The sequence below is a fragment of the Jaculus jaculus genome, chromosome 8 (genome assembly GCF_020740685.1).
Source record: "Jaculus jaculus isolate mJacJac1 chromosome 8, mJacJac1.mat.Y.cur, whole genome shotgun sequence".
Taxonomy (NCBI): domain Eukaryota; kingdom Metazoa; phylum Chordata; class Mammalia; order Rodentia; family Dipodidae; genus Jaculus; species Jaculus jaculus.
In genome coordinates, this window is record NC_059109.1 from 136,703,523 (window position 1) to 136,723,486 (window position 19,964).

The 19,964-nt window shown below is 47.6% G+C and overlaps 1 protein-coding gene across 5 annotated transcripts in view; it reads left to right on the forward strand.

Annotated features, from left to right (window-relative positions):
• Positions 1-1,950: 1,950 nt before the first annotated feature.
• The window catches only part of Stx16 (syntaxin 16), a 32,707-nt gene continuing 14,693 nt past the window's right edge, over positions 1,951-19,964 (forward strand). Inside the window, exons 1-2 of one of the 5 annotated variants that reach the window (XM_045156041.1) lie at positions 1,952-2,466; positions 9,672-9,683. In XM_045156041.1, coding sequence (XP_045011976.1) covers positions 2,335-2,466; positions 9,672-9,683 — 144 coding nt within the window. In that variant the 5' untranslated portion in view covers positions 1,952-2,334. Of the gene's footprint in view, positions 2,467-9,671; positions 9,684-19,964 lie in introns of all 5 variants that reach the window. The other 4 variants (XM_045156043.1, XM_045156045.1, XM_045156042.1 and 1 more) reach the window with 4 other exon arrangements.

A 19,964-nucleotide genomic window follows, 5' to 3' on the forward strand; every position in this document is an offset into this window, starting at 1 on the left:
GAACTGCGGCGGCTCGGCTGGCTGGGTTGTTGTTTACAGACACTGGTGCCCTGGGAGGAGGGGGAGGAGGAGGAGATGGAGGAGGAGGTGGTGGAGGTGGTGGTGGTGGAGGAGGAGGGGGTCTGCCCACGTGACTGGGGTCAGCTCTTAAGGAGGGGTCAGTTTCAGTGTGGTAACAGAAGAGATAATTTCCCTGCGTGCCGACCGTGCTCAGGGGGTCTACAGAGGGACCCTCGCATTTCGTTCCAAGAGATCAGCCTGGACCCTGGTTTTGGAGAGGCCGTCTCCGCAGCCCTGCGGCCTTCAGCCGGCCCTGAGCTCCCCGCGGCCGGGGCCGGGGGTCGGGGGCCGGGGACCGGGCGGCTCTTGCCGTCCTTTGCATCGCCGGCGCCTAGCTGCTCCTTACACGCATTGCGTGATGCACCTCAAAGATGTTTTGCACACGAGTGATCAGTGACACGAGAACGCACGAACACGCTCCCGGGGAGGAAAGGCACCCGGGCTCCCGAGCACGGATAGCCCTGGACCTTCCAGTGCAGGGCTTCGCTCGGCCCGCACCCGGGAGCCACGGCCACGCGTGTCCGAGGCAGACCCGCAAGTCGGCAGGCCGGGCCCGCGTGCCACGCAGCCCCAGGCGCCGCTGGCCTCGGCCTCGCGGGCCGAATGTCTGCTCGGGCTGCGGAGTTGGAGCCGGGGGGCCTCGCAGAGCCTCCTCGAGCGCCCACCGCAGAGCCTGGCCGCCAGGCAGGCGACCCGGGCCGGGGGTCCCAGCTCGGTGGAGCGCGGGCCCAGCCAGACAAGTTGTTCCCGAGGGGGTCCAGGGGGCTAGGGGGGCGTCAAGTTTGCAGGGGCATTTCCCGTGGAGATGCCCGACTCCGCAGTACCCCCTGCAGAACCGTAGGGCGGGCGCCCCGACGACCCCAGGTTGCCCCCTGCCTTGGGCTAGACGAGTCTGGAGGAAGAGCGCGTGCTAGCACCTTTTTTTTTTTTTTTTTTTCCAAATTCTCTTTTCTCTCCTGGTTGTTTTTCAGATACATTATTTTTTTATTTTTTTTTTTTTACAGTTTAAAAAAAAAAAAAAAGCAAATCTCCTCGGCTCCAGCGAGCGAGGCGCCTGCAGTGGAGCGTGCTCGGCCTGCAGAGGCAGTCGCCGCCCACTTTTGCTCCCGCCCCGGCGGAACCAGACTCGGCTCTGCAGGAGCCCAATTCTGCCTTCCGAGCAACTTCCACTCCTTCGCGCGCGCGCCAAGGCCCCTGGCGGCAAGTTTCAAGTCAGGGGCCACACAGTCGAAGCTCCCCTGGCCTGTCTCACCCGTGCCAAGGCCCGGGCTCACTCGGGGGGGGGGATGGGAAAAACCAAACACCCCGAGAAACCAAACACCCCGGGACAGGGCGGGACTCTCCCGCGCCGGGAGGCTCAGGACAGGGAGCTCCCGCGCCCGGAACGTTGCGAGCAAGGCCCTGCGAGCGTCGCGGGGGGGCACTCGCGAGGGACGGACAGGAAGAGGGCCAGGGGGGAACGCCAGAACCCGGGACCACAGCGCGGAAACGGCCCCAAGGGCTGGGCTTTGCAAGTCAGATCCGGGGATGGAGGGAGCCGGTGAAGAGGAGTGAGAAGGCCGGGGAGGCAGGCCCTGCCGTCCTCTTGGAGGCTGGCAAGCCTGCTGGCAGTGGAGGAGCAGGCCCCGCAGGAAAGGAAGGGGTCAAGAGGTCGAGGCGCGCTTCAGCACGCTCAGCGTCTGCGCTGGGAGGGAGCTGCAGGCGCTCAGTAGTTCAGGGCTCAGGCCTGCTCGAGGTTGTGCGAGCAGGAAGCAGTTTGTGTTCACTCTCCCGTGGTGTGGGGAGTGAACCAGAACCCGGCTTTGGAGCCACAGCTTAGATTTGGCCCAGAGGCCAAGTTTAGGGGTAGGGGGTGAAGACCTTTTGGGGGGGGGTCTCAGGCATTGAGTGGTAGGGGGCTTCAGGGTCTTTGACTCACGAGTGTGATTGGCGAGTTAGACGCTTGTAGATCCAAGGTTGGATTGGGGAGGGGTCTCTGGGACGTGGGCTTCTCGGCAAGGATTGGGGGGATTCAAGTGCTTAGAGATCTAGAGTCAGGTGTTGGGTAGGGGGAGTCAGACAATTGGAAAGCCTAGGTAGTTATTTGGGGAGGGGTCTTTGCGCTTTGGCGAAGCGCAAAGCTGCGCCTTTCTGGCTCGAGGCCTGGGGCCTCGTCGAGAGAGGCCTCTGTGCAAGGGTGGGCCGGCTAGGCCAGGCCACGAGAAAGAAAAGTGAATACATCAGGAATATAAGGGGGGAGGGGGACCCTGAGAGGGGGGTCACAAAGGGTGAGACATGGCCACCAGGCGTTTAACCGACGCTTTCTTGTTGTTGCGGAATAATTCCATCCAAAACCGGCAGCTGTTAGCCGAGCAAGTGAGTAGTCACACCACCTCCAGCCCTCTGCATTCACGTAGCATTGCTGCGGTGAGTCTCCTGGCGGCCTCCACACACGCACCGTGTGCACTGCGGCTCTGCCTGTCTGTCTGTCTCTTGTCTGTCTCTCTGTTTAAAGCAAAAAAGAGCAAGAAAGCAAAAGAAGAAGACGACGAAGACTAGGAGTGATACGGAAGTGGAAGGTCTCCTGGCCAGGGTCAGGGGAAGCAGCGCCGGGCCTGCCCCGCCTCCCTCGCACTCCAGCGCTCCCCTCCTCCCCGCGTGGCACTGCACGACAGGCCGCTGCAATTTACATATGTTTTCACACCAGGATTCGAAGCCCTGGGCCTCTCTGAAACCTTTTTGTTTTGTTTTGTTTTGTTTCGTTCGGTCCCGAGCTTCCCCCTGCCCCCAGTCTTGGGCCTCACTCTGGCCCTCGTGGCCAGGAAGTGGGCTAGCCTGCCCAAGGCCTTGCAAAGTGAAGGACTCCCTCCCTCCACCGAGGAAGGAGTTTTGTCAAATATGTGTGTTCTGTTTTATTTATTTATTTATTTCATTTTCCCACCTTTTTCCTTTTAATGGCCTCAGCTCTGTGTGGCCCTCCTGTTCCCTGTGAATAATTGCTTTTCTTTTTTCGTGGGGGCTCCTGTTGTTGAGGCTGTGAGGTGCTAGGCGCTTGTTTTCCATTTCCCACACAGGAAATTAAGCTTTTCCCTCTCTTCGAACTTTTTTCTTTTAAAAAACATGATGTGTATGTGAAAATTAAGCCCCCAAAATAGCACATGGTTTTTGATTTTTATCGACTGAAACTTCACTTAATCTACCAGTAGAGTTGGTTTTTAAGCAGGGTTCTGGAAAGATCTCTGTGGTTTGTTTATGATGGAGGCTAACTCCCTTCCTGAACCTCAGTTTACTGCTGTGTTTTACACAGGGGTCGGGTGTGGAAGAACCAATCAGGGTGAATATCATTTGCTCTGTGTTATCTTTAATTGAAAAGTGAAATTATGGAGAGATTGTCCTACACAGTTTGCTTTGCATCACAAGGGGTAACCGTTGACCCTAAGACTTGATGCTGCAGCGTTTTTGTGTGAAGTAGGGGTTCTAAATCCCACACTTACCTGACCTCTTTGGTACTGGGTTGATTGAATCTTTGTCATTTACCGAGATGCTAAGGAAAGTCTGCTACATGCCGCTTGTTTTCAAGGCGCTTTTACCGTTTTTTTTTTTTTTTAAATTCACTGTGGAAAATATCTCTGGCCATGTTATTTTTTAAAAAAAGTGATTTTTAAGCCATGTGAATGGTTTTAGGAATAAAAACATTTTAATTTTTGTCAGCATAAAAAAGTAACATGAAGTGTGTTTGGGCTTTTATTTACATATGACTTTGGAGGATTTTTTTTTTACATTATGAATGGAAAGAAATGGTATTATGTAGAAATAAGTAGAAAGATTTGGTTAGCGTGGAAGTGAGCTAGTTCTGGCGCTAATTTTGAAAGGATGTACTGAAGCGAGTGTGGAGATACTGAGTGGACGCGGAGTGAATGGAGCCCTGGGCGGGTCCTCAGTGACGGCTGGGGGAGAGCCGCTGGGTGTTTTCAGGGACTCAGTTTTGGGCTTCCTTGTCCGGGAAGAAAACTGAGCTACCCCGTGTACCAATGCTGCTAGGGCTGCAGTTTTAATAGACTGAAAAAGATGCCATTTGCTGTTTAAATTTTTAATTGTATAAGGTTTGATGCACCCTGCACCTTTGGGCAACAAGAAAAAAAATGTAGCCATTAATTCACACAATTGAAAAATGTGTTGTCTCAGGCGGGCAGCTTTTCCAGAGAACATCTCTTGAGTCCAGCTGTTTTTAAAAAATATTTTCCAAGGTATACATATTTTAAAATACATACGTAAGCTAGGTAAAAGAATTAAAAATGATTGGGTAAAGTACACCATTTGGAAAAGCAGGTAATAGCAGAGACTGTGCCGATTTAGTTACCTAATTCGGACAGTTTCTTGAAAAGCATTGAATTTCTGAATCCAGCTAAGATACATATCAAGTCAACAATATTAAAAATATTTTCACAGGTTTTACTATTAGAAATACTGCATGCCTGTATTAGCCTGACATCCTGGTGGGATCAGCAAAAGCCCTCAGATCACTGGAGGTACTCGGGAAGCCAACCCTGACCGGCTCACAAATCCCGCAGTGTAACAAAAACAGGTTGCCTGAGATCGGTTCAAAAAGAAAGCACACTTTACACATTTCAGTTGTGTACACGAAAAAAAACACAAAACAACAAACACACACACCACCACATGCCATTAATTCCTCCAAGTGTTTAGAGGTGAAGAATTACATTTTCAGTTTGCTTCTTAGTAGTTTTTTCCACAGAAACTATTTCTGCACTCAGAGTATCGTAACATGGCAAGATGTTAACAGCAAAGATGATAAAAAATTTTCAACTTTACTAAAAGCAAGAAAGCATCATGAGCAATTTAGAGAAAAAGACATGCTTAATAAATTTAAAAAAAAAACTTTATAGGGCCACATGTGCAGTGCTTCTCGCTGCTTCGAAAATCTGAAGACTTCATTTCCAACTTGTAAATTGCAAATCCAAACCGTAGCTGTCAGCTTTGAGTGAGGACTAGGTACTAGGTACACCCAGTCGTTAACTAACTAGAATGACATTTGTACATTTGCTTGAAGATGCCCGTGAGACTGTCACATGCCTGTTGTTCTAGTTAAGTGCTTAATTCCCATAAAAAATACAGGAATCAAAGCGTGGCTAGCTACTTAGCTTAGCTGATGCAAACATATGGAGGGGCATTTTGCCATTTTACATTTTTTGTGTGTTTGGGAAATTATAAGTAAAAACTTAAAATGTATATTTTTCATAGTAAAATAAAGCAATATAATAAAAGACAATTTGTAAATAAATATCTAAATTTAAATAATTAAAAAGTAAGTTATTAAACATGAGTCTAAAAAATCATAACTTGAAATTTTAAGTTTTGAATTAGAATGAAACACTGTAGATGTTGATTTTGGTATGTTTTTAAATGTCATGTATAAATAAAAATACCTAAAATAATAGATTTTTGAAAAATGTGTTCCCAAGTTTTCACATCCTCATTTGAGGAAAAAGCTCCTCAAAACAAACCAAATTTAATCCCCAATTTTTTGAATAGGATTTTAAAGAAAATACTAGGAGTTTGCTGGTGGTGGTTATTTATTGCAGGCACAAATGTGTATTTGTATTTTTGCATACAGGTAGAACAGCATTCAGGTAAAAATTTTATGAATAAGGCAGGACTTAAGGAGGATTTTCAGCTGAACAGCAAGCAAACAAGCCAACATAAAACCTCTAGGGCAGAGGAGACCCGCAGTCTTTTGGTTGGGGTTTCTTCCTCTGAAAATTTTTCATGCCTTTTTGCTGGACACTGACAGGGATAGGCGATTCCAGCTCTGCTGCTATCACTTCACACCTTTTATTTCTGAAATGTCTTTTTTGTATTGATCCCAGTCAATTTGCTGTCTCCCACCCTGTGGTTATATCATGGGGCTATTCTATTCCCTTGGCTCGGAGACATAGGAAGCCTGTTCTGCATGTTGAAGTTGCTTGTTTTTTTTTCCCCCTAGGTTCAGCATTCCCGGCTCGGACGCATAGTTAAGTTTTTTTCCTCTATGAGTGGAGTCTATTTTCTCTGTATTTTTTTTTTTTAAGCTCAGCGCTCACAACTGAGCAAAATTCTAGCTAGTTATAGTTTTGATTGTGTCAATATTAGCAAAGTTAATTGTTAAAAATAGTGGGCTTGTATTTTATTTTCCAGGGAAAATGAACTTGTTAGGCGGTTCTTGTGAGCTGGGTTTTGCCCTCAGTGTTGGGTGTCCATCATGTCCCTCAGGGAAGAATGAAATAGAGGAATGAACACATTGGCTGTAAGTCTGGGAATTTAGGCTAAGCCTCGGTGTGCTGTGGATGGAATCTTTGTGGATATCTTTTGTCTCATTGCTAAATTGAGGGTTTTGAGTTGGATGATCTCTGTGGCCCTGTCAGTTCAACAGTGATTTTCAAGTTCTGTTTGGATGGGTTATTTCTTCTGGTAAAGCACACAGCCTTATCTTTAAATTGAAAAAGACAGTTCATAGTCAACAACAACGTTGGGGCGGTCAGCCCAGGCTTATTGTAGAGGTACTCAGAAGTAACCCAGCGCTGCGTGCAAGTAACTTTGCCATCCTGTTTGCCAAGTACAGATTGTAAAGGTGGTGCATTCAAGCAATTACAGCCATTTGGCTTCAGGAAGCAGACATGGATTTATGAAGCTAAATAACCATTTAGAAAATGTAAAGTCTTAATTAAAAGAATGAGTGAAAGATGGAAGTTGAGTTGGTGTTCCGATCTAACCATGCTGTGTTGGTCTGTGTTCTTAGATCTCAAGGTGAATCTAATACAGGGCTGGATCCACTGTGCTGGTGTTTACTGCCTGATCTACAGTGCTTTCAAATAATGGGTCATCTGTACACAGAAATTGGAGTTCATTGTTCTTAGATTAGTTTGGAACTAGCACATTCTTTTTAATAAAATGTGTGCTTTAGGGGAAAAAATAAGGATTAACTCATTTATAAGAAACGCGAAGTCCTTATTTAGTCTTGACTATGGTGTTAGTGGAGATTTGTTGCGGACTTGCTGTGTGCAGCCAGTGCTGAGCCCTGTGGGCAACCTCACGCCGTCGTGGGTGAAACACGTGCCCACTGCACAGGAGGAAGGCCGTGGGTACAGGAGCTGGGAGCTGGCCCAGCGTTGCCTGCTTATGAGCAGGGGCTGCAGGTGGGCACACTGGCACTGGCTGTTTTCCAGGGTTTAGGTTGCAGATCTGGGACAGTGGAAGGATTTAATTGTTCAATTACAATTTTTTTCTTGCAGTAGGAAGCACCTTTCCTTATTTCTCTTCCATAGTCAGTTGTGATTTGATCACCAAAGGATCGCTTCGATTTCGTCCAGGCCGAGTCTACTGGAAAATCACTTCTTTGCCATTAGGGTCCAAGTATGAAATCATTGTATGTTTCTCTTTAGATCTATTTGCTTTTCTGTGTTTCAAGATTCCATGTGAGCAGGGAGGCTGACTTGAGAATAAGGGTACTTTGTTGGATGAAAGTGAAGCAAACTTGTATTTTGGCAGTGACGGAAGTAAAGTCAATATCAGCATAGCATAGACCTGTGTTTCCAACTCATGTTGCTCAACTTTTCCAGACTTCCTGAGTAAACACAGATGGGTCTCCACTTAGTTTTCAATTCTATGTGGAAAGTTCTTTAGACTGTACACTCCAAATGCTACTTGGAGTTTTCAATGTTTGCTTGATTGCGTGCCATGGGCAGGTCAGAAACCTCAATTTAGACGTTACGAAGATTGAGAAGGTGGTGATGTGTAGTAACTATTTTCATTTGGCTGTATTTTGGTCTTTCCTGATGGTAATTCTTAATGTTTTAATTCAGGTTTTGACTAGATTTCCTGGTAATTTCGTGGCATAAGGAATTTTGGAAAGCTTCTATTTTTAAGTAGCAGAATGGGAGATGGTCTTTGAAAAGATAGTGTTCTGAATTTATTTCCTGATGTGCAGGCAATTCTCTGAATTGTGAATAAAGTTACAGAGGCTGAAAAGTGGATGGAAAAGAGCTGGATCCCCAGGGCTGTGCCCATCCTAACCACTGTCAGAGGTCCGTGGGTTCAGACAGCACCTTTGTATGTTATTCCAACCCAGTTTTCAGGTATTGGTGAGGATGGAGTCACTTGTATCCCTAGGGTCTCACAATTGTAGTTTCACTCTTACCGTCTCGTACTTGTGGAGATCAGAAGCTGAGGAAGAGTCCCGCTGCTGGGGCTTGGGTACAGAGGTTTTGACGGTGGGTTAGAGGATTGCTTCATGCCACCAGGAGCCACCAAGGAGTGCCCCACGCAAGAGCAGGCCTGGGCTGGGAGGGAGGGGGGCTCTACCCAACTCTAGGCTCTCTTTCTGGAAATACTAAGCTTTAAAAATAAAGTAGAAGACATGAGATCAGATTTCCATTGACACTGTCTTCTCTCTGGTTTGTCTTTCTGTCGCTCAGCGTGTGTGCTTCTCCTTCGTTCTAGAAGAGCTGAAAGAGGGAGGCTTTGCCCTCTCCCCGTGCATCCTCTTGAGGTGTTGAACTGAGGGGCATTACTTGATTCCTGTTTTTGCGGGGGGTTCCTAGCATTGTGCAATGATATTTGGCCCTGGTAGATCAATTTCATTTGCCAATTAATTTTCACATAAGAAAGTTATGTGGTTTTTTAATGTTCTAAGTTTTATTTTCTAAATTCACTGCTACACATAAAAAAAAGTTGAAAATTGAAATTCAGCACTACTGATTTCCGTGATCGCTGTTAAGATAAAGAAGAAAGGTCATCAGTCACTGTCTGCTGAGAAGGCAGAGTCCACGTTGATCTCAAGAAGAACCCAGTTTTACATTGAAATATAGCCTTCCAGTGCCCAGTTCTCCCTCCCGCGGCCTTTCACTGGGTCGTGTCTGCTTGTTTTACTAAATAGCCTGTAAAAGTGTGCACTCTAGGGCTACCACAGCACAGGCCGAGCAAGTGGACAGGGCTGCCCCTCTCCCACCGGGTCCGAGGAGGCGCGGGTCTCAGCTCTGCGCTGCTGTGCTGAGGGCCTAGTCACGGATTTGGCTGGTAGAGCCCTTACCTAGTGAGCTCTCCTTACTCGAGGCAGCCATGCATGGTTCTGTTGTGGGTTGTTTACATTGTAATTGTGTTGCATTTGGAGGGACAATTTATGTGTTAAAATATGCGTTTATTTGACAGAATTACATTCCATTTTCGCTTTTATCTTCCTAAGGAAGTTGTGTGGCACTGGCTGTGATGTTGGATGCTATAGAGCCCGATAACAGCATGCTTCAGAGAGGCGGGAGGGAGCCAGTGCACTTACTGTCTCTAATGTGCTTTAATTTGTACAGCTAGTTATTTCTTGATTCTTACCTCATTTACCAAAGTAACGATTACAGTCAATCAAAGTATATAGGTGTAGCTCTTTTTTTTTTTTTTCCTTAGAAAGGACAAACTGGAAGGAAACGTTTAAACTAAGTGTCTTGATTAGAGGGTCTTTGTTTTATAGTCAAGTTAGAGTTGCTTAACACCTGTTTTCTCACTTGACGGAGCCTTGTCTGTCTGTCTTACCATGCTCTTCTGCTCTCCCTGCCTGGACGGGCCTGATGCCAACTGCACACCCATAGGAGCTGGAGGAGGTACGTGCTTAGATATTTCTGTATGTTAGCTAATTTTCATTTATAAACCATCTGCTTATCCTGAAATCTTTGGTCATATATAAAATGGTAGCCAAGCTGACATTTGTTTAGCATTTATTTATTTGGTACTTTGTAGAATAATGCATACATAGGACTTGTTCATTGTATTTCCTCACTGTGAGGTGATAGGACTTCAGAAGTAGCCACAAGTGAGCGTTCAGAGAGCAGGAACCCACCTATGAGAGACAGCATGACCTCTGATTTCTGAGAAAAAGGTGCTGGTGGCTCAGGTAGAGCAAAAAAACGGACAGGCCACCAGTAAGCCCCCAGTGGGAAGGAATGAAGCCGCTGGGGGCTATTGTGAGTCTCTTGTGCCTGGGAGGAAGTGAGGGTGCTCTGTGCATTTCTGGAGCTAATCATCGCACAGGGCCACTTCTTTCCTTCCTAGCAGCACACTGTGGCCTTTTCACTTCTCATTAGCCTCTCACCTACAAGGTGTGAAGGGTGCATGCTCAAAGTCCTCAATTTTAGTAGCTCTCCTCAAAGGGCTGAGAGGTACTGAGAGGAAATTGTGCTGTCGCACCGAAGTGGGTGACAGGGTCTGGTGTGTAGATTTTGTTCAGAGCAACTGAGGGGAAGGGTACTGTGTCTCATGTTTAAATGTCTGTGGGGTGCTGGAGAGATAGCACTTGGCCTGTGGCTCCTGAGGACAAAGGTTTAATTCTCCAGTACCTATGTAAGCCAGATGCAAAATGTGTTGCATGCATCTGGAGTTTGTTTGCAGTGGCTGGAGGCCCTGGTATGCCTATTCTCTCTCTCTCTCTCTCTCTCTCTCTGCCTGCCTCTTTCACTCTCTCAAATAAAATGATTAAAATGTTTTTTTTTTTTAAATAGTACTTAAATACCTGTGGGAATGGTGGGATCAGGACCACCACCTTCGAAGTCAAAGGGTGCAAGCTGCTAGATCCAGATTCACCTATGCATCCCAGCAGGCCACACCAGTTCAACAGCCTTCACTGGGAGCCAGTTCAATAAATCCCTTATCCCAGGGAGAGTGAAACCACCAATGAGGGCTGCCAGACCCAAGCCCCAGACTCACAGTCAGGCAAGAAGAGAAAGCAAGATGCAAAGTGGTGTGGGTGATAATATTCTGTGTCTTGTGTTCCTGGGGACATGAAACATTCTGAGGAGATAGACCAACATGTGCTGTCCTAGGGTGCTCACACGTGTTTAACCATATGCATTGTTACCTGTGTCACCAGAGACAGTATAAGAAGCACACCTTCACCGAGCTCACTGACCAGGGTCCAGGTCAGGTTGTTGGAGGTGTTTTACGCCATCGAAGACACTGGGCTGCCAGCACTGCTGCCTCGACTCTTGTGAAGAGCAGTTAGGGGTCTGGGGAGCAGCAGATTGAAGGGTTTACTGACCAAACTCCTACCAGCACAAGGCTCAGGGACAGACTTGGGTGGTAGAGGCCATGACATAGGCATGCTGGTCCTCACCTGGCAGGATGTGGTTTAGAGCACCAGGGGCTGAGGGAAGAGGCATGTCTGCGCTGGGGGAGGGGGGCAGATAAGTGGAATAAGGTCAGTCATCACCAGGAGCCTGTCCCCAGCTCACCCTTTCTTCAGGGACAAGTTCTAGAAACCATTCATTCATGGTGTGAACTGGCAACCCTTTTGCTTTACTTTGCTCCTTCCTATCTTTCTTCTTTCCTCCCTCCCTCCCTCCCTCCCTCCCTCCCTCCCTCCCTCCCTCCCTCCCTCCCTCCCTTCCTCTCTTTCTGTGTGTTATGTATTTATTTGCAAGCAGAGAGAGTGGGGAGGGAAGGAGAGAGAATGGGCATGCTAAGGCCTTTTTGCCTCTGCAAATGAACACCAGACGCATACACCACTTTGTGCATTAGGCTTTTTGTGAGTACTGGGTGGGGGATTGAACTCCGGCCAGCAGGCTTTTCAGGCAAATGCTTTTAAACCACTCAGCCATCTCTCCAGCCCTTATTTATTTATTTATTTAAGATAGAGTGTTAGTATGTAGCTCAGGCTGGCCTCAATCTCTCGTTACTCCTCCCACCTCAGTCTCAGTGGGCTCTCAGTGGGCTTTCAGCTATGTGCCACCACATCCAGTGTCCTTTTGTTTTGCTTATGTTCAGTGTTGGAGTGCTTAAAGGGAGTCCTCATATTCTGAGCAAGGACCTAGGCAGAAATGTGAATGATGTTGCCATCCAGCCCTTGCACTCAGGCTCACATCCCTCGTCACCTGAGCTGTCAGTTGGTCCCTTTGTCTTCTCCAGCACCATTATATTTTTCAGGAAGCATAGCTTCCAGAATTATCTGTGATATATTTTATTTATATCATTCATTCACTTCTCCTTGTTGGCTCATTCAGCTTGTGAGGTGCAGGGATGCTGCTGGGAAAGGTGTCCAGAGGTTTGTTTCACTGGGCAAAGTCTGGCTTCAAGTCGCTGTCTTCCGGGAGTAGTAAACACCTGTCACTTGGATGGCTGGCATGCTCTCTACCTGGTGGGTGAGGGGGTCCGCTTTAGGCACCGACATGAGCCACTTGACACTCTCCTGCTCTAACTGAGGTCCCTAGAGGCACTGTCTTCATTCTGGCTCAGAAAATGTGCCAGTAAGGTGTCTGCTGAGGATGAGGCCTCCTATCTGTCACACAGATAAGTACCTGGCCCTCTCATCTGTCTTCTGCCTAATTTTCATTTTACCTTCCAAATTCTTGGTTTATTAAATTCAAGATAGAAGCTGCTGAAAAAATATGGAGAGTAAATGTCAGACTCCCAAAGCACCCTTGAGTGGTCAGGTTTGTGTAGCCGTGAGTGGGTCCCCAAGTCCAAGGGTCAGTGCTCACATTGCAAAACAGGGAAAAAACTCTTCCCCCCACCCCTCTCTCTCTTTTGAAGTACTTTTATTTGTTTGAGAAGAGCAAAAGGGTGTGTCAGGGCCTCTTTCCCTTGCAAACAAACTTTGGATGCATGCTGCACTTCATGTATCTGGCTTTACATGGGTGTTAGGGAATCATCCCAGACCACAGGCTCACCACAAGCACAGATCACCATAAGCAAATGCCTTTGACTGCTGAGCCATCTTCCTTGTCCCAAGGAGCAACTCCTTCTGAAGGATTGTTGCTGGAACCCACACCAGTTGGGTTTTAGGGGGTCCAGTGGCACGAACAGTAGGTAGTTGTTACCTTTTTTTTAGGTTGTAGATTGAGGATAAAAGGAATGTAAGTGAGATTAGCAGTGTTAAGTATCTGGGGATGATTTTCAAATTGTTTTGTATATTTTGTGTTCAGAAAAATTTTGAGCAGAACATATTGACTCACACCTGTAATCCTAGAACTTGGAAGGCAGAATCAGGAGGACCAATTCAGGTTCAGAGCCAGTGAGGGTCACACAGTGGGACTTTTCCTCAAAGAAGAAAGGCATTTTGAATCTTCTAAGAGGGGATCAGGAGCAGTCAGGGTGGTTTGGCCTTAGACTTGAGTTACTCCATAGTCGGAAGAACACAATTTAAATAATTCCACATTCAGATTACGGAGTGCTGACCTGCTCTGATTCTGTTTTGCCCACGGGCTTAATCACTCCTCCAGAAGCACGTGTGTCTGCCCGTAAGATGGCTGCGCTCGTGCTCCAACTGGACGGCACGTGGGTCCCGTGGAAGAGTCGCGGCTAGAACTCCAGTGTCCTTCCTGGGCTCTTCACGCTTGTTGCTCACGTGGTTCGTGCCTTGTCACTATACTTCGCTGTGTCACGTAAAGCTGGCTTAATTGTTTAGAGTTCTGTCTGAATGCCTGTCATCACCGAGGCTGCACTGTCCCTTAATCTAAATCAGCTACGCATGAAGGCAGAATGTTTGTACGAGCAAGGGCTGGGTGTTTGGAATAGCAAGATTTATAAGCGAGAGCATGCTCTTCCCCATGCTGTCTGGTCCTCCTCACTGTCCACCTGAGTGTGTGGAGTGCAGGAAAGCCTGTGAGCTTCTCGAAGCACTGTCGGGATGCTCAGGTTGTCGGAGGACAGCCACAAGTCAGGGAGACAGGAATTCTTAAACTCTTAATTCTCTTAAGTGCAGCTTTTATTAAAAATTTTCATATTTAAAAAAGCATGGAAAATTGTTTTTCTAAAAAAATACCTCAGAAGTTTATTTAAGAAAAGCCTTAGCCCATATCATATTTTTGGAGGGGAGACTGAGTTAAAATGGGCAAAGATAAATACAAAGAATGAGAAATGTAGTAGGTGAGGTGTGTGGAATGGATGGCAACCTGAAACCTATGTGTGCTGGCTCCTTGGCAAACAGGAAGACATACTTTTATGTGGAAGATGGTAGGGCTTCAGGGAGTTGAAAGGGTGATTATATTTGTTCCCACTTCCGACAGTTGATGTTTATCTTCTATTGTCTTCCCTTCTCACAACATGTTTTCATTTTTAGTAGTACATACTGTGATACACAGTACCGATAAGACAGGTGACATGTTTCTTCTCAGTAGGGCAGGGTTTCTGTCATAATGAGCTATGGCTGTAGAATGTATGAGAAAGGGTCAAATAATTGGCCACATGGAAGTCCGCAATCCCACAGACTCAGCAGTTCCTCCCGTTGGCACGGTCCTAGCGCGGTGTGGGAAAGCGGCAGCTAGTAGCTGTGCGGGCCAGCGCCCGGCCCTCTGGTCATCTCCGCCTCCTGGTTGCAGGCTTCCTTAGGGCCTGTGAAAGATTGTCTTCTCCCCAGTTCTGGTTTATACTGACTTCTGGGGAAACATATCTCTTGTGAAAAATCAAGTGATGCTCAAAATCACTGAATCTGTTTCAACCAGCTGTGTGATTTGTAATTTCTTGTTCCATATAGGGTGCTGCTAGTGCACAGTACAGGCAGATGTAGAGAGCTGTGTGTGTGTCTTTAGTTTAATATGCACATGTGAGCAATAACCATAGCATAGCTTATTTTTTATTTATTCATGAGCTTAGAAACAAAATCATTATGATACTGTAGAAATACAGTATCCAGGTATTGTGCGTTAGACAACAGGCTGGTGTGGGGAAAGGCCCACGACTCATCTGCAGATACCTGGCCTTTTCACATACTCTTGGAAGCTCACGTTCTGCTCTGGCACAGCAGGGCTGCCTGAAAGCATCCTGAGCCTGCTGCACGGGGGCCTGCAAGAGGCCCGTGTGGGTTGGTGCCTTGGGGCTCATTGGGCCTCCTGTAACCCCTGAGCAGGGGTTGGAAAAGAAACCCCTGGCGTAGTTCCCACCCTCTGGTTTGTTACCTCCTGATTCATTTTCTTAGTGAATTACAGCTGTATTTTACAGGCTTGTCAAGAGTGATTGGCAGTCTGTGGAATGGCGGGACCTCTGGGGTCACCTGACCCAGGGTTAATCTATCCTGGAGTGGCTCGATGTCTCCTTAGACAGCTGTTGCTGTCAGGTTCGCACTGCTGGTAGAAATCACCCAACCAAGAGCAACTTGTCAGGGGTGGGAGGTGGGAGAGGTTTATTTTGGCTTACAGACTCCAGGGAAAGCTCCATGATGGCAGGGGGAAATGATGGCATGAGCAGAGGGTGGACATCACCCCCTGGCCAATGTAAGGTGGACAATAGCAACAGGACAGTGTGCCCAACACTGGCAAGGGGAAACTGGCTATAACACCCATAAGCCTGTCCCCAACAATACACTGCCTCCAGGAGGTGTTAGTTCCCAAATCTCCATCAGCTGGGAAACTAGAATTCAGAACACCTAAGTTTATGGGGGACCCCTGAATCAAACCACCACAACTGCCAATTTTTCTTATTTCATATTTATTTGCGAGGAAAGAGTGAGAGAGAGAGAGAGAGAGAATGAATATGGGTATGCCAGAGCCTCTTACCACTGCAAATGAACTCCAGAAGCATAAATCACCTTGTGCATCTGGCTTTACATGGCACTGGGGTATTGAACCTGTGTCATTAGGCCTTGCTGAGCCATCTTTCCAACCCTACTTAGCTTTTCTGAGTTTCAATTTCATATTTATAGATTGGGATAATTCCTAGCTCACCTAGTTTCTGTGAGGACTAAAATAATAAAAAGCAAAAAGTTTCATTAGTGAACTCATAAAATCAAAGCAGTGGTGGAGAGTCCCGGGGCTCACAGTGGACATTGCAGGTTTTGAGAACGGAGATGGTGCTGGCCTGCAGTGGCAGCATGAACCACAGCGTGGCCAGGGCCCACTCCCTGCCGCGGGCTCGTTGTACAAGATGTGCTGTGCGCATTCACACGGTGCCTGGGGCTACACAGGGTCCCGGAGCCAAGGGAGGTGGAGCTCCACAAGCACGGGCCAGGCGCTCGGTGTGGGGACATGGGCTTCCTTTTAGTTTGGACGTGAGCCAGCCCTCTTGGAGGTTACAGGCTATTACTTGAAGAGTTTACGTGTAGGTTTCCCTCCATTTGTGGGACTTCCAGATTTGTCTCCACTTTTAGGCAGCTAGGAATTTGCTAAGTGCTTAAAGAAACAAGCGCAGACGATTAGGAGGAGAGCAAGGTTGCGCATTCCTCATCCAGCTCTGCACACGCTCCAGACAGCTTGCAGAGGTGTCGGGGAGACTTTATCATCCACCACTCTCCACTATGCTGTGTCACTGGGGCTTTCTGAAGTTTGCATTTCAAAGCTCTGAGCTGTGGCCAGGCTGGGGTGGTGGTGGCAGTGGTGGCACCACCTTTAACCCTTGCACTTGGCAATCAGAGCTCAGAAGACAGCTGTGAGTTCCAGGTCCGCCTGGACTGGATTGAGACCCTACCATGGGGGCTGGAGGCACGAATTCTCAGCCTTGGAGGACCTCTAGCTCCTTTCCAATGCATTAACCATTCCAGGCAAACAGTAAGTAACCAGGCCAAACCTGTGATTGCCTTTCCAGTCTTAAAATATTGCTAAGGCAACACATTGCAATTTAAAAAAATAACAACTTACCAATATCATTTCAAAGGAAAGGAAAACACTGCTAACGTAGACGCCAACGTAAGGGAAGAAACGACAGTGTAAGATTGTGTGGGGATGTCAAGATTGCTCTTATCCCACGTTGTCACGGTAAACCTTTTCCCAGGGAGAGGTGAATACCCAGATAGGGCAGAAGACAGACCAAAGGACAATTACACCGTAGCCAGTTTTTTTTGGTGAACCAGTGAATTTATTGGGGTTAGAGAGCAGGATGAGGGGCTGGTTACAGGAGCGATAGATGACTCAAATGCTGCCGCACCCCACGTCTCATGCCACCCTGCATGCCAGCCTCCACTAGTTGCATCACTAGAAAGCCACCTCAGCGCAGTGCTGGCTCACAGCTTTGTGTCTGGAGCTCACGGTACCACTTGCAGGCAGTTCCAATGGGAGAGTCTCTCCTCTAAGCAGTTAGCTTTTTTCTTTTTAATTTTTTTTTTTTTTTATTTGAGAGTGACAGACACAGAGAGAAAGACAGATAGAGGGGGAGAGAGAGAATGGGCGCGCCAGGGCTTCCAGCCTCTGCAAGCGAACTCCAGACGCGTGCGCCCCCTTGTGCATCTGGCTAACATGGGACCTGGGGAACCGAGCCTCGAACCGGGGTCCTTAGGCTTCACAGGCAAGTGCTTAACCGCTAAGCCATCTCTCCAGCCCTCTTTTTAATTTTTTAATATTTTATTTATTTGCCCATAGGGAGAGAATGGAGGCACCAGGGCCTCCAGCCACTGCAAAAGAACTCCAGATGCATGTACCACTTTGTGCATCTGGTTTTACTGGGGAGCCTAACCCAGGTTGTTAGGCTCTGCAGGCAAGCGCCTTAACTGCTGAGCCATCTGGCCATCCTTGTTTCCCCTTTATATATAGCCTTAGGACAGGTCTTGCAGCTCTTGCCCAGACTTGTTGACTTCCTGAGTCTCTGGAACCTCCTTCCTGTCCTCGCCCTCAGGAAGGGATGTTTTAGTTTCCAGCTAACATAACCTTGGGGCATGGTCTCCCAGACTTATAGAATCTGCTACACAACATGCCACTCTTTCCTGCATGTGCCTGAGCCTTAGGGGGTGAGGTCAGTGTCCGTCTGTGGCTAAGCATGATACCGTTATAGCACAATAGTCATCACTTAGTCTTAGGAGCTTGATCACTTAAGTTTCCATTAGCAGCCACTGTCAACTGCAGGTTCACCTCTAGGACCACGGCAGACAGAAGCAGTAATAGTACCAATACTCTGGGCACAAGCGTAGGTGTTTAGCAAGCAGTTGAACAAAACCATCACAGCTATGTATCAAAATAGTAGTGGTGGCTTTCCTCCCAGGGTCTGTGATCTTCACATCCACAAGCTTTGACCAGGTTTACAGTACCAGGCATGAACTTCCTCCTGTGGAGTAGACTTTGAATCCAGTCAAAACATTGTTCTTGTACCCACAACATTCATGTCACCATCACACAGGCAGTCACCTCTGGCTTGGCATACTGGTGTCATAGGGCCATGGCCGAGCAGCACCACTGATGACCATCTCCCCAGCAGCCTGCAGAGTAACTTCTGGCATGATGAAAGCCTGTGAGCAGCAAGGGTGCTTCCAGCTCAGTCCAAGCCTGATTCCTCCACAGCCTACAACCAAGGCATGCAGTCTTCAGCATTAAGGTCTTACCATTGAATTCTGGAATGCAGCCAACAATCGCTATTTTCATTTTGGGGGTCCTTCCGAACCTCCCTGACACTGACCTTCATTCAGCAGCCTCATGGCTTTTCCATCCAAGCAGGATGTCTTCCTTTAAGCTACTTACGTGTGGTCTTCAGGGTCTTCTCAGATACCTATCTTAACATGCAGAATACCCAGAGGTTAGCATTGTAGCATTTGTAAAACCTTAGATAACCTTATTATACAACCCTTTGAGAGGTAGGCAGGATCTCTGAAGGTCCATCACCACACATCCACTGGTTGGTCTCAGGAATCTGCAGCTAAGTGGACAATGAAGGAGAACGTTACCATGAGTCCATTGCTTCCATCTGCTGTTTCCTAAAAGAGCGATACTGGGTATAGTGTCATGTATGGGAGGCACTATCCCATCCAGCCTTCTTTCATCCCCAGATCTATTCCATGTGCAACCTCGTTTCCTTGCCTTGTGGTATTTGCATGGGGTGCCTTGCATCTCCCACTCAGTGGGTTCAGTAGTGTCTGCTCAGGCTGCTTGGCACAACCCAGGCCCAGAGGGCTCTAGTCTGCTGTGATGTCTGTCTCTCTGGGGCGGCACCGAGGCAGCTCTTGTTTCTCCCTCAGCCACACCTGGATGCTGACATGACCTAAGGCTGGGTGAACCATTTACACCCTGAGTGTTAAGTTTTTGCAGGACAGAAATGTGCATAACTCACTCTGGGGCATAATTACCCACCCCTGGGACAAGACAAGTTCTTTTTTCCTGAAGTACCCTATCATTCCTACTCTCTTGAGAACTGTCCTGCAGGCTTAAAGCCTTCCAGAGACTCACTAGCATTGCATTTGAGTTTCTGCCAATTTTGTCTTTAGATTCCAGCTCTATACAAATTTTGCCCCATCTGTCTTCGAGTGACCTGAACAGACCCTTTTAGTTGGCCTGGCCTGTCTCACCTCTGGACTCCCTCTGTCACCGGGACATCATTTTCTCCATCCTCACTGACTTCCCCCACGCTAGAAGGGCTCTTCAACACGGGTCTGACTGCTTTGTTTACCTTCTGGCTTGTTAGCCGTAGAAACAGTAAGCCAGCACCTTTAATCCAGTTTACCTTTTAACGTACAGTCAGTACTGACTGTATTGTATGTCTGTCTCCCTTTGCAGTTCCTCCTTTACACAATTAAGTTTCCTTTGTGCAGCCATCTCAGCATCAGATACAACTCTTAACACACATACCAGTGGCCAAGCCACCTCTGTTGCAGCTTGCCAACATTCCCTACCTGTATGGTCACACTTGGGACTAGAATGCATTTGGATTGCACCAAAATAAGTGTGGCATGGCCATAAGTTTTTGGGGTTACTTCCAGAGCAGCCTAAGTGGGTGCGTACAGGAAGAATAGACCGTTCATAACAAGAACTCTCATTCCATCCTGGATAAGCACTTCCCCATAGCTGCATCCCAGAAAGCCCACCTCAGCACACAGGTGAGGACTGAGAAGCTGCAGCTCCGTGGAGAGACTGTTCTCCAAGCAGTTGACCCCTTTATACATGCATAGCCTTGGGTGGGGTCTCTCAACCCTTTTCCTTCATGCAGCTCTGCAGCTTCCTTCCTGCACGCCTCCCCGGCAGGAAGCAAGATCCTGGTTCCATGAC